Source organism: Lithobates pipiens, unplaced genomic scaffold (genome assembly GCF_037356315.1).
Source record: "Lithobates pipiens isolate NorthernLeopardFrog02 unplaced genomic scaffold, aLitPip1_a1.2 Scaffold_18, whole genome shotgun sequence".
In the NCBI taxonomy this organism is placed as follows: Eukaryota; Metazoa; Chordata; class Amphibia; order Anura; family Ranidae; genus Lithobates; species Lithobates pipiens.
Genome location: NW_027507758.1, coordinates 125296129 through 125309525, shown reverse-complemented (window position 1 = coordinate 125309525; position 13397 = coordinate 125296129). Strand labels below are relative to the sequence as shown.

The window sequence follows — 13397 nt, the reverse complement described above, 5'->3', positions numbered from 1 at the left end:
CTATAGACTAAGACTAGGATGCATTCAATTTTATGTGTGTGTAAAGGCAGGTGTCCCAATACATTTTGGCAGTATAGTGTATGTTACCATAATGCACCCATTGGCCAGTGCCTATTGCATCAGGGTGAGAAGATAACATTTACAATAAGGATCTACTATCTACTGTTTTTTTCTCATCCATACATTTCTTAGTACTTGTGGGTAAATCCTGTATCAGGACTAAGGCACAAGGGTAGTTCAAAGTTTGCTGGCAAGAGTCATGCCCTGTACACACGACCAGTTTTCCCATCAGAATAAACTCTGAAGGTTTTTCCGACGGAATTCCACTGAAACTGTCTTGCATACACACGATCACACCAAAGTCAGACCGCCAAGAACGCGGTGACGTACAACACGTACGGCGGGACTAGAAAAAGCAAGTTCAATAGCCACTGCGCCAACCTTTGGGCTCCTAATCTCGTGTTAGTAGAAGTTTGGTTAGAGACGCTTCACTCTTTTCAGACTCCAGCTTTTTCAGATAGTTTTTACTGCTGTTCAGTTTGTGCTTGTGGGTTTGTATCTGTTATTCAGTGCGTGTAGTCAGTTTGTATCTGTTTTTCAGTGTGTTCTTGTCCGCTTGTTGCTGATTTTCAACTCACTCTTCAGTGCATTCTTTTAAGTTCGTTCTGACCAGCCGACTGTTTTGAAACCATGTTGAGGGTATGTACTCATTGTACAGTTTGTGCTGTGTGGGGGCTTGGTGTTGGGGGTCATACTTTGACCCAAGCCCAGTCATGAACAGGGCGAGGAGGAGTTCATGGACCAAGAATTGGTTACTCCAGCGTGACCAATTCTTGCATATGCATTTGCTTCGTGAGATCCAGGAGAATAATCCTGATGATTTCAGGAACTTTCTCCGGATGATGGACCCCATTTTTTACTGTCTGTTGGCTTTGTTCACCCTTTATATTCTGAAGAAGGACACCTGCATGTGGCAAGCCATCACTCCAGAGCAGAGGCTAGTCGCCACCTTGCGATACTTAGCGACTGGGAGAAGTCTACAGGATCTCAAGTTCTCTACAGGCATCTCCCCCCAGGCTCTGGGGATCATTATTCCAGAGACCTGTTCTGCCATCATTCAGGTCCTGCAGAAGGACTATATTAAGGTAAGTTTTATCCTTTTACATCACATTATATGTATTTAATGTTTGCTAATGTATTGTATTTATTTCATCGTTCCCTAATTACCATGATTGGAATGTGCTGTAAATGTCCCCTTTATCCTCATGCATGCTGTAAGCTTTTTAAATGCTCCTTTTTTGGCCTACATGCATATTTGCCTTCACTAACCTCCCCAGCATGCTGTCCTGGGCCCATATACACCTATAGCCTAGTCCTTTAACAATGTATTTTGTCAGCTCCATTGTAGTGCTTTACCCAAAACACCCCCTAAAATGCATACAAATGTTATGTGTGTCCTTAAATTCAGGCAGAGTGCCAGATGCTTTTTTTTTTTTAACTCCCAAAGTCACCTCAAACCTGAAACCAATCTGCTTGCAATGTTATGTGCAAAAGTACTTACCGTATTTTTATCAGCGTATAACACGCACACCAAGTTTAGGAGGGAAGTTTAAGGAAAAAAACTTACATTTAAATGGCCATCAATGCAGCCTTGTCAGTGTAATTTGCATTCTTGCATTGCAGCCTTGTCAGTCATTTGCAGCCTTGCATTGCAGCCTTCCATTGCAGCCTTGTCAGTGGTTTGCAGTCTTGCATTGCAGCCTTGTCAGTCATTTGCAGTCTTGTCAGTGTCTTTGCCGTTTAAAAATGGCGCCGCAGAGATACAGAGCGGATGTCCTGTGTATCTCGGCAGCACTCGGCTGTTCTCGGCGGTGTTCGGGTATTTTCAGCCACACTTGGCGGTTCTCAGCTATTTTCGCTGGCGTTCACAGCTATTTTCGCCCGCACTCGAAAGCCGCCGAGTACGGCCGAGTGCGGCTGAAGATAGCCGAGAACGGCCGAAGATAGTCAAGAATGGCCGAGTGCGGCCGAAAATACCCACAAGCCGCAGAGAATGGCAGAAAGGGTTAGCAACAGCGGGGGGTCGGCGTATAACACGCACCCCCGATTTCCCCCTGATTTTAGGGGGGAAAAAGTGCATGTTATACTCCGATAAATACGGTATATATTTTTTTATGTTTTGACTCCACAGTTCCCATCAACGCCACAGGAATGGCAGACTGTGGCTTCCCATTTTGCCGACCGTTGGGACTTTCCCAACTGTGGAGGTCCTATAGATGGAAAGCACGTCCACATCATGCCACCACCCCATTCGGGGTCTTACTACTACTATAACTATAAGGGGTTTAATAGTATAGTGTTAATGGTGGTGGTGTCGGCACAATATGAATTCCTCTATGTGGATGTGGGGAAGAATGGCCGGATGTTGTATGGAGGAGTCTTTGCCCAGGCGGAGTTTTACCAACATCTCAAGACTGGTGGCCTGGCATTGCAGATTCAGACAACGTGGAAGGACTCCCCTTCGTCTTTCTTGCTAATGAAGCGGTTGGTCTGGGCGAGCCCCTGATGAGGCCATTCCCCCAAAAGGACCCTCACCCCAGAGAGGAGAGTTTTTAACTACCGGCTAGCCAGATCGAGAAAAGTTGTGGAGAATACCTTTGGGATAATGGCCAGCTGGTTCCGCCTGTTTCTGACAGCAATCCATATGGTGGACTACAAAATCAACCATATCGTCCTATCCTGCTGAATATTGCACAATTTTTTAAGGAAAAACGCCCAAAATTATAATACCTCAGTTGGGCCTGAGGCCGGACTTCCTATTAATCCCCTGATGGGCCTGAATACTGGCTGTACTGGCTTGGCCCCCCAAAGCGTCCGTGAAGTTCGGCAGAAATATGTAAATTATTTTATGGGTAGGGGGGCCATTGCTATGCCAGACAATGTCTAAAAAAAAAAATTAATAAAAAAAATGATCTGATAAAATCTTGATTTTTCTTTATTGCTTGTGTTTGTTTTTGGCTGTCTCATAGGTTCTTGTGCACTTGTAGTTCCAAGTGGATTTTCCTTTAGTAAATAAGCCCCATTGTCACTGTAAACACAAAATTACTTCAAAAACTGGTATTGATCATTGAAATAAGAAGCCACACATTGCTGATGAGCAAAGTTTCTCTGTGCACATTCACACATGTGCGTTTTGTATTTTTCTATTTTTTTACATTGTTTTTGTTTTTTTGTTTAAAATAGGCATATTTAATAACATATAACATACAAAACTCTGGAACTTACAAAGTTCAACGTAGAAAACCATAAGGCAATATCAGACATTATAGTATGTCCTAAATGTCTGGATATTGCCTTCATCAGATGGGCTGATGTCGCCCCTGTAAAAGCCAAATTTTGAAGATGCACACAATTTGAGAGTCAAAATGGGTATTTCCCTCCTGATCCCATGCCTAATGTCAACATGTGCTATCTGCCATCATGGGGGATCAATGGACGTGTTTTGGGGGCGCAACCCCTTCCTCTCACCTACTTCATTTGGGAGGAAGGGGTTGTACCCACAAAATGTGTACATTGAAATCCCCTGATGGCAGATACTTAGCACATGTTGACACACTGTGTGCATCTTCAAAATTTGGCTTTTACTAATTACAAAAAAAAGTGGGTTTAGAACAATAATTAAAATGTTTGAATTTTCAAGAACTTTTAAATTATCCCCAACACATCAATCGTGTTCTTCATTTATCATTCAAGAAAATTTAGTTTGTTTCTTATGATGTCGATTTCATGTCATGATGTCCTGGATTAGGAGTTGTGCACTTGCATTTGTGAATTTTGGAGCTTGCTCTTCCACAACCAGCAAATCGCCTAAAAAATTTGGGAAAAATATGTATTATAAATATGCAGGCATACATATATTACCTAAAGCTGGGTTGTCAGATACTCCCCTGTTGCGGTGACAAATTCACCCACTTCCTCCACCTCTCCTTCCTCCAGATCCTCTGGGTGTGGTGTTTTTTTTGGGAGTTCCCCTTCTTTGTCAGGTGGGGGGTTCCTGGTGTCCTCTGTTGAGAGATGTCCACAAAGTCTTTGGTCCCCTATGAGAATGAAACAAGGGTATACTTTAGCACACAGATATTTAGCACACATACACAGATATATTAGCACACAGGCATGACCAAATATATTTAACCTGTATCTGTCCAAAACATCGTATTAAATGAGCGAACAATGTTTCCTACGACTGATTACTGTGCCCACTAACCTGAAACTTGCCATTTTAAAATGTCCTACAGTAAAGAAAATGACATAGTGCAGCATACAAGTAATAAGAAAGAATCGAAACACACGTCAACTACTTACTTTTTCTAAGCACTCTCTTGATACTTCTATACTGATCCAGCTCCCTCAGTTTCAGGTCCGACCAGCGTTTCCTTATTTGCTCCTTTGTTCGTCGTACCCCAAAATTTGTGCGCAGATGCTTCACACCTTTTGTCATAATTTTGGCCTTTCTCACATTCGGGTTTATGTACAGTCCATTCTTCCCATCATAGTCGGTCGTCCTCAAGATGTCCACCATCTCAAGAAAGGACATATTTGTAGCCTTAAATCGTCGCCTCTGGGATCGGGACGTTTCAGCCTCTGGGCTTTCCTCCTCCTCATTACTCCAATCACACACCTGATGTGTCTCCGCCATGTCACTCCTACTGCGCGGCGAAGAGACGGGGTGGGGCGGGGAATACACTAGAAAGAACGTCAGGGGCAGGCGACGTGGGTGTATATAAAGTAACACACGTGTGTCGTATGTACGATCGGTGTGCTGAGGAAGGAGGACAAGCATTCTAACGAAGGTAAAATCTTAACCCTTTCATGACTAAGCCTATTTTTGACATTTGGTGTTTACAAGTTAAAATACATATTTTTTGCTAGAAAATTACTTGGAACCGCCAAACATTATATATATATTTTTAAGCAGAAACTCTAGAGAATAAAACGGCGATTGTTGCAATATTTTAATTCACACGGTATTTGCGCAGTGGTGTTTTAAATGCACCTTTTTGGGACACTTTCATGAATTAAAAAAAAATTCAACAGTAAAATTAGCCCAATTTTTTTGCATAACGTGAAAGATAATGTTACACCGAGTAAATAGATACCAAACATGTCACACTTTATAATTGCACGCACTCGTGGAATGACGACAAACTATGGTACCTAAAAATCTCAATAGGCGACACTTTTTAGGTTAGAGTTACATAGGAGGTCTAAAAAAATAAATAAAAAAAAAATTTTTTTTCTTATTTATTTTCAAATTAATAAATTAAAAAAAAAATTTGATCACTTTTATTGCTGTCACGAGGAATGTAAACATCCCTTGTGACAGTAATAGGTGGTGACAGGTACTCTTTATGGAGGGATCGGGCGTCTAAAAGAACCGCGATCCCTCCTTTACACTTCAAAGTATTCAGATCGCCGTTTTTGGTGACTCTGAATACTGTATATATTTTTAAATCCGGTGCCATTGGCAGCCGAGTAAACGGGAAGTAACGTCATGACGTCACTTCCGTGTTTACAATTAGGAGACTGCAATGAAGCTGCTTACTAGTCCCTCCCTAGCCGCCAGAAGCGTGCATCGTGCATCGGTGCTCCTGATGGAACGGGAGCCCCAGTAAGAGCGGCGGGAAGTGGCGGGAGGGGGGATGTCCCCTCCCGCTCCTCCGGCATAACAGCCGAGTGACTTTTAGCCGCATCGGTTGTTATGGCTGGAAAGCCAATCGCCCGCTCTGAAAAATGCACCTGCAGGCATCATCCCGGTATAACACCCGGAAGCCGAGTACGCACATCTGCGTACGCTCGGCGACAAGGGGTTAACTTTGGTACATCAGTGACCTATACTGTTTCAAAATTGAGGCCTATATTGGGATAAGATTAAGAGAGTTTAGGCTGACATTAGTGTTTTTGTCTTGTATATTGTCTTACAGAAAATATGAATCACTTTAACCACTTACAGACCGGACCATTTTGCTGGTCAAAGACCAGACCACTTTTTGCGATTCGGCACTGCGTCGCTTTAACTGACAATTGCGCGGTCGTGCGATGTGGCTCCCAAACAAAATTGACGTCCTTTTTTTCCCACAAATAGAGCTTTCTTTTGGTGGTATTTGATCACCCCTGCGGTTTTTATTTTTTGCGCTATAAACAAAAATAGAACGACAATTTTGAAAAAAAACGCATTATTTTTTACTTTTTGTTATAATAAATATCCCCCAAAAATATATTAAAAAAACAACAATTTTTTCCCTCAGTTTAGGCCGATACGTATTCTTCTACATATTTTTGGTAAAAAAAAAAATCGCAATAAGCAATTATTGATTGGTTTGCGCAAAAGTTATAGCGTTTACAAAATAGGGATAGTTTTATAGCATTCTTAAAGTGGAAGTAAACTCCCCTATCGTTTTCATCCACGGAAGCTGCCATCTTTGCCTCTATTTAATCTTCAGCTGCCACAGTGCTGCACATGTGATCCGTTATGACAGCAGCCATTGGGTGGTTTGACAGTTTGGTTGAGAGCACAGCCAATGTGCAGTTAGCATTCCCGGCATGCCATTTTTTTAAACTGTTTAAATCGATGGGTTTACTTCCACTTTAATAATTTTTTATTATTTTTTTTTTTTTACTAGTAATGGCGGCGATCAGCAATTTTTATTGTGACTGCGACATTGTGGGGGACCCATCGGACATTTTTGACACATTTTTGGGACCATTGTCATTTATACAGTAATCACTGCTATATAAATGCAGTGATTCCTGTGTAAATGACACTGGCAGTGAAGGGGTTAACCAGTGGGTGGCAGTGTAGGGGTTAAGTGTTCCTAGGGGTGTGTTACTAACTGTGGGGGGTTGGGCTTTCATTTAGTGAACACTGATCTCTGCTCCAATCACATGGAGCAGAGATCAGCGTCACTAGTTGCTAGGCAGAATGGAGAAATGCTGTTTACACAGCATTTCCTCCATTCAGCCGTCACGTGAGACAATCGTGGGTATGCCCGCGGCGATCGAGCCCGCGGGTCCCGCGACCGGACTCACGGGTCTCCCGACCAGCGCGGGAGTGCGCCGCCGGCGGCACACTCCCGATGGCAGGGCGGCATTGAAGATTGGACGTACCAGTACGCCAATATGCCTGTCTGTGCCATTCTGTCTACGTACATCGTCGTGCGCTGGTCGGGAACCGGTTAAGGACCCAGAATTTATGGCCAGTTTCATTGACAAGTACAGGAAGATGAGGAATTTGTGGGAGGTGAAACAGCTTATATTATAATAAACAAGCTAGGAGGTCAACGCTGGAGAAACTTCTGGAATTTGTGATGCAACCATCGTGTTCTTGGAAAAGAAAATTGGGATCTTGAGGAACATGTATAAAAAGGAAAATAATAAGATCCAGATATCACTCCGATCAGGAGCATCAGCAGCACAAGTCCCCAGGCTGTAGTACCTCAACAGACTGCAGTTTCTGGATGACTAGACTGAAGGCAGGGAATCTCTTTCTACCCTTCCCTGCAGCCTTCCCTCCACCCTTCCCTCACCCCAAGCAGAGGCTACAACCTGGGCCTTCCATCCTGGAAGAAGTAGATGTGCCCAGTTGGAGCCAGGTATATTATTTTTAGATATATTTATTGTTCTAATATTAATGATGTTAACTAGATGTTATATTAGATAACAAATTAATGATTTAAAAAAAAGTGATGTATACATATCAATAGACAGTAGTGGCCAAAAATGTTTGGGACAAGAATGAAAAATGCTGGGGGCAGAATGATAGCCTTTTCTATTAACATTTAAAGTGCAAGTCATGATCTGAAAATTGTGTGTGATTGATGAAGCAAAAACTAAAACAATATCCTTTTTTTATTAACAGGATGAGCTCAGCCAGGAGGAGGGTCTGGAAAGTGGCAGCCAGCAGGAGGCCGTGCCCAGTGTCAGCCAGGAGGAGGCCATGCCCAGTGGCAGCCAGGAGGAGGCCATGCCCAGTGGCAGCCAGGAGGAGGTCGGGCCCAGTGGAAGCCAGGAGGAGGGCGGGCACAGTGGCATCCAGGAGGTAGCTGGGCCCAGTAGGAGCCTCACCCAATCCCAGGTGCCTCCCCTCTGCCTTAGAACCAGAAGGCCCAGGAAGGGGATGATGATGGAGGAGGCAGCACTGGGCCTCATTAGGGAAGCAAGTGATGTCCTCAGGAGCTCCCCAATGCTGAAGAGGCCTATGGCTGCTATCTAGCCACAAGATTGCTGAAATCTGTGAGGGAATTCTTTTTGATGCCCTTCAAAAGGGGTTGAGAACAGCCACATATATAAGCAAGCCCATCCTCCTCTTCCTTCTCCTCCTCCTGTCCTCCACCAGAGCCACAGTCTCCAAGGAAGGCTGTAGGGAAGGGTGCAGGGAAGGGTGCAGGGAAGCGTGGAGGGAAGGGTGCAGCGAAGAGCAGAAAGTGATGGCCTGGGTTCAGTCTGGTTTGACAGAAGATGCAGGCTGTGGTAGTACCACAGCCTGGGAACAGATATGTCATCTGCTGCTGCCTAATCCCTGGGAGTCCTGGACCAGATTGGGCTCCAAATTATATGGACTCCTCAAGCTACCAATTTTTTTTCCCCACAAACTTGATGTGTGCCCTGGGAGCCAAAAGGCTTTGCAAATTCCAAAAGTTTCTCCAGCGTTGCCTCCCTCTTTATTTTGTTACCCAGAATAAATGGAGATTTTATTTTCTGAAAATCATTTCCTATGTGTTTTTCTTCAAATAGGCCAGTTTGTTTGTGAGTAGGCAGGTACATTTCTAAAAGACAATGTCAAATTAACAAGGGACACCAACCTCCTTGAGGATAATAAAAAATAAAAGCTAATAATGTTATTGTGGTACCTTGACACAAAAAAAAATGATATATGGAAATCACTAGAAAATAATTTTTCAATAACCCAAAAAAAGATCTTGATAAAATTTAAAAAAATAAAAGATGACTATAAAGCCTAATTGTAAACATTATTATGGAGATCGTGACTTTAAAAAATAGAATATTATTCATGATATCAGAAGAAATAATGAAGAAATACGTTTGTGAGAACTCTGTGTGAATATGAGCAGCAAAACAACTTCAATCTTCTAGCATTAAAAGAAGAAAAGAATGCGCTGCATTAAAAGATCACAGACTTTGCTGCATGAGGAATGTGCTAGCTCCACTACGAATGCTAGTTTTACCACATCAAGCGCTTCTGTCTCGTACTTGCTTCAGAGCATGCGTCGTTTTTGGTCCTTCGGGAACAGCATACAGACAAGCGGTTTTCCCGATAGGAATTGGTTCCGTTGGAAATATTTAGAACATTTTCCATTTCTAGGTCTGTCAGAATTTTCGACTTGGGGCATACACATGATCGGAATATACAATGAAAAGCTCCCGTCTGACTTTTTCCGATCGTGTGTACGCGGCATCACAAGACTTCAGCTCTTGTAAACATGCAACCATCTACTGTACCTCTGGAGGATGTTCATCAGTGATCGATTCATTGGTAGCGCTTCATATACAGCAGGCAGCAGGCTTCCTCCAGTATAGCACAATTCCTGGTTTTAGTTTTAACATGAGTAATAATAAAAACACAGCTGTCAAAAGAGGGTGGAGCCAGTACAAACGTGTACTATTGTTCACATCTGGTGGACTAATCCTAAAATCTGTTCATCTGTGGCTAGTTCAAACACCAATGTTGTCAGAACAGCATTTAGGACAAAGTGCAGATATGATTTTTTTCCAGTCATCCCTGCTCTGCTTATTTTTTATTTTATTTTAGGAGCTAGTACCAGCATTCCCAAACTCAGTTTGAATTTCAGACATTACATATATCACATTTCAACAATAACTCTTTTTCCTGGATTTGTGTGAGTTTCCTCTCATAGACCTGGGAGTACTTACCCAGAAACAGCTGTGTGACTGTTGTATGGTCTTTGTATTCTCCTGTGGGGAGGGAATGATGTAGATGCGTGTGTGTGTGTGTGTGTGTGTGTGTGTGTGTGTGTGTGTGTGTGTGATACAAGTTTTACATTTGCGAAAACATGTTAAAAAAATCAATATAAGATTTTAGAGGCACCCACAGGACACAATGATGAAAATAAAACAAATTACTTTATTTAGAGCCATAAGGCATGAAAGCATGATTGACCATAAGTCATTAAAATCAATCCATAGTAGTTGCATCCAATCTGTACAATAATACATCAAAAATATAGAGTGAAACTAATTGTTTTAGTAGCTAATGTGAAAGCTAGTCTTCATGAGTCAACTTGTTTCACATAATGGCTTCCTCAGGACTCATTAAGGGACTAACAGAAATAAATATATAAATTGAGAAGATCAACAATTACCAAGCTGTGACTTACATACAGTGTATAAGAAAGAAACACAGTATAAATACATATACTGTATATGCATATACACAAGAATACAGTTCATACCTTGCCTGTCTGAGCGAGCACTTGCATAAAGGTACTCCCTGGGTGGGCACAAAAGGGAACCGAGAAGACAAGGCCAACAAAAGGCTCTTCATTTAAATCCGAGAGGACAAGGCCAACAAAAGGCTCTTCATTGACTCATGAAGACTAGCTTGAACACTAGCTACAGAAGCTACACTCTGTATTTCCAGTGTATTATTGTACAGATTAGATGCAACTACTATGGTTTTATTTTAATGACTTAGAGTTAATCATGCTTTCATGCCTTATGGTTGTAAATAAAGTAATTTATTTTATATTCATTGTGTCCCGTGGGTGCCTGTAAAGTCTGTTATTGATTTTTTGTACGTGTTTATCAATTGATACAAATGTGACACATGAGTGATTAAGATAGCTTGTATATTTTTACATTTGCCTTGATCTTTTAATGTGAAAATTTTCCAGTTTATATATAAACGGTTTGATATCAAAGCACTTGGTGAACTGTGCTTAGGGTTGATGGGAAATCCCACTAGGAAGGTTTAAAGGAAAATTTTATATAAAAAATCTGTGTTTGTGAAGTAAACAAAGATTCAGTAGTGTATCATAAGGGGTTGCAACAGCTGCATTGATGATAACCCTTCAACCTGTGAAGTTTCGAATCTAGAAGAGCTGTGCATAGTAAAATCTTGGGATTGTCGCGTTACTAGTTACACCTCTCCCTTGTTTGCCTTCTCCCTAACTGTAAGTAGATTTATTGTTCTGAAGATCTTCTGGTCATCTTTGCCAGCACTCTAAAATAACCTTGTATGTCTAATGCAGTCTTCTTGAGGCTGTAGAAAAATCCCATTCTTTCTTCAGTTTAAAACTGATAGCAGCTAAGGTTTGTAGTCCCACAAAAAAAGTCTGTATTAAGGCAACAGAGTAGTTGTATGCTACAACACTAGCAGTTATGTTATAATATAAAATACAAAAAGTAAAATACTTTTTTCCCTATTTTACTGGCTGGTAAGCCCCAATGTCCAGCACTTGCTTTTTGTGGTGGTGGAAGGGGTAAGACACAATAAAATTTTTACCAAGGCCCTGAGAACTTACACCCTAAAAAGATCAAATGATATTGAAAATGGCTGTACGCTACCGAGGACAGCATAGTTAGTTTGAGAATTCATGACACTACCCGGTGCCACAGCGAGAGACTGGGGGGCTCCATCAAGAATTTTATATGGAGCCCCATGATCTGCAATTATAGCTCATGTTTTCAAGATCAGTTATAAAAAAAATGACTTCAAAAAGTATATTTTTAAAAAGAAACAGCAAGTTTGATATAAATCCCACTCACCCCTGCGTGGGTTTCCTCAGTTTTCTGATTGACGTTGCTTCTCTTTTTAAGTTGAGCCTCTAATTCACTAATCCTCAACTGTAAAGCCTCCTTTTCTCTCTTGGATTGTAAAAGGATCTTGTCATATTCGCTTTTCATTCTCTTCTCGTTCTTGCATGACTGACATTCTGCAGTCTTGAGTATTTCAGGAGACAAGCGGTCAGAGGTTGTCTTGGGAGAAGAAACCTCCAGCCAAGTTTGCTTTTCCAGTCTGGAGTCTTTTGGCCCTTCAAATAAAAATGTAGGTGTGCTTGCCAAATTACTAATGTTGCATCCAAAATCTCTGGGATATTTGGATTTGTCTGGGAATGCTTTAGTAGGTTTGGGGGTTGATGCTCTTTCCACTTGAGGCAAATTGATTTTTTCCCCTCGAGCGTCTTTGGAAAGATCAGAATTTGATGCATAGTCCTTGAGTTTTTTATCCAATGGTTTTGAGTTAGAGATAAGACTGAGGTGAATTGGAGGGAAAGATGTCTGTAGCTGTAAGACAAATAAATATTCATAAACTTAACATATACAGTATATGTATACTTTTACTTACAGTAAAGTCAAAAAGCAACAGTAATAAAACAATAGTGAAAACTAGAATGATATAGAACGAAGAAAACATAATAAATGTTACATATGCTGCACAGCTCCAAAGTTAAGGCTAAAGAGAAATGTGCAGCCTAGAGTGTGGTACCTTTAGCTCCTATAATTTATAACAGATTAGGTGTGTTGAGCTTGGCTTATTGGTATGGGTATATTATTGTGTGCATGATGTCAGGACCTGGATCACATGCTGGTGGCACTGTGGTTCCCAGAACTGAAGGGCATAGTTCTGGTGGCCTCCAGCAGGTGTCTCCCAACAGCCGTACCTAGTAAATAGGCTCCACCTGATGCTGGCTGCTGGGAAGGTTTATAACCCCTCCCTTGATTTACAGCAGTGATTCAGTCAATTGGCTGTTAGCCATACATCTGCTCGCTGATTAGCCTGATCCCTGCCTCTTGCATCTAGTACCTTGTATCCTGTTACTCCTTCTCTGCTCCTATTGCTCCCAGTTCCAGTCCTGGTCATGCCCTCTTTATGTTAGCTTCACTCCATTTGTATATAGTGTATAATAGTTAGGTTGTTGGTTTAGTTTTGCTTCACTGTCATGTTTATTTTTCACTTGCTTTGCCTATGGTCTGTTGGTATTGGATGAATGTTGTGTGCATTATTAAACTTTATTTTGATCATAATCAGTTTGATTACAGTTTACTAAGTACAGCTACAATGAACTGGTCATCCTTGCTGTCATTGGATGTCTGCAATCAGTATCCCTTACACAAGAATTGCATAGATTAGGTATTACTGCTACTATCGAAGGATATGGTAAGTATACTGAAGATTGGGCTGGTTGTATTCCTGATATGGGCTATAAACATGTCTGTATCCCTTCATTTACTATCCATGGAGGGGGGGGGGGGGGGGGTCATGGTAAGTGCTAGTTTAAATAACTAGGATACAATGTATTTTTCTATGCAGCACACAGGACAATCTATTTCTGACAAGATCACAAAGTTTATTCTGCATT

The 13397-nt window shown here is 41.6% G+C and overlaps 1 protein-coding gene across 1 annotated transcript in view; it reads right to left on the bottom strand.

Moving 5' to 3' along the window:
- Positions 1–13397, bottom strand: part of LOC143987398 (uncharacterized) — a 143785-nt gene that overhangs the window by 54802 nt on the left and 75586 nt on the right. Inside the window, exon 4 of the mRNA XM_077486082.1 lies at positions 11803–12321. Coding sequence (XP_077342208.1) covers positions 11803–12321 — 519 coding nt within the window. The remainder of the gene's footprint in view (positions 1–11802; positions 12322–13397) is intronic.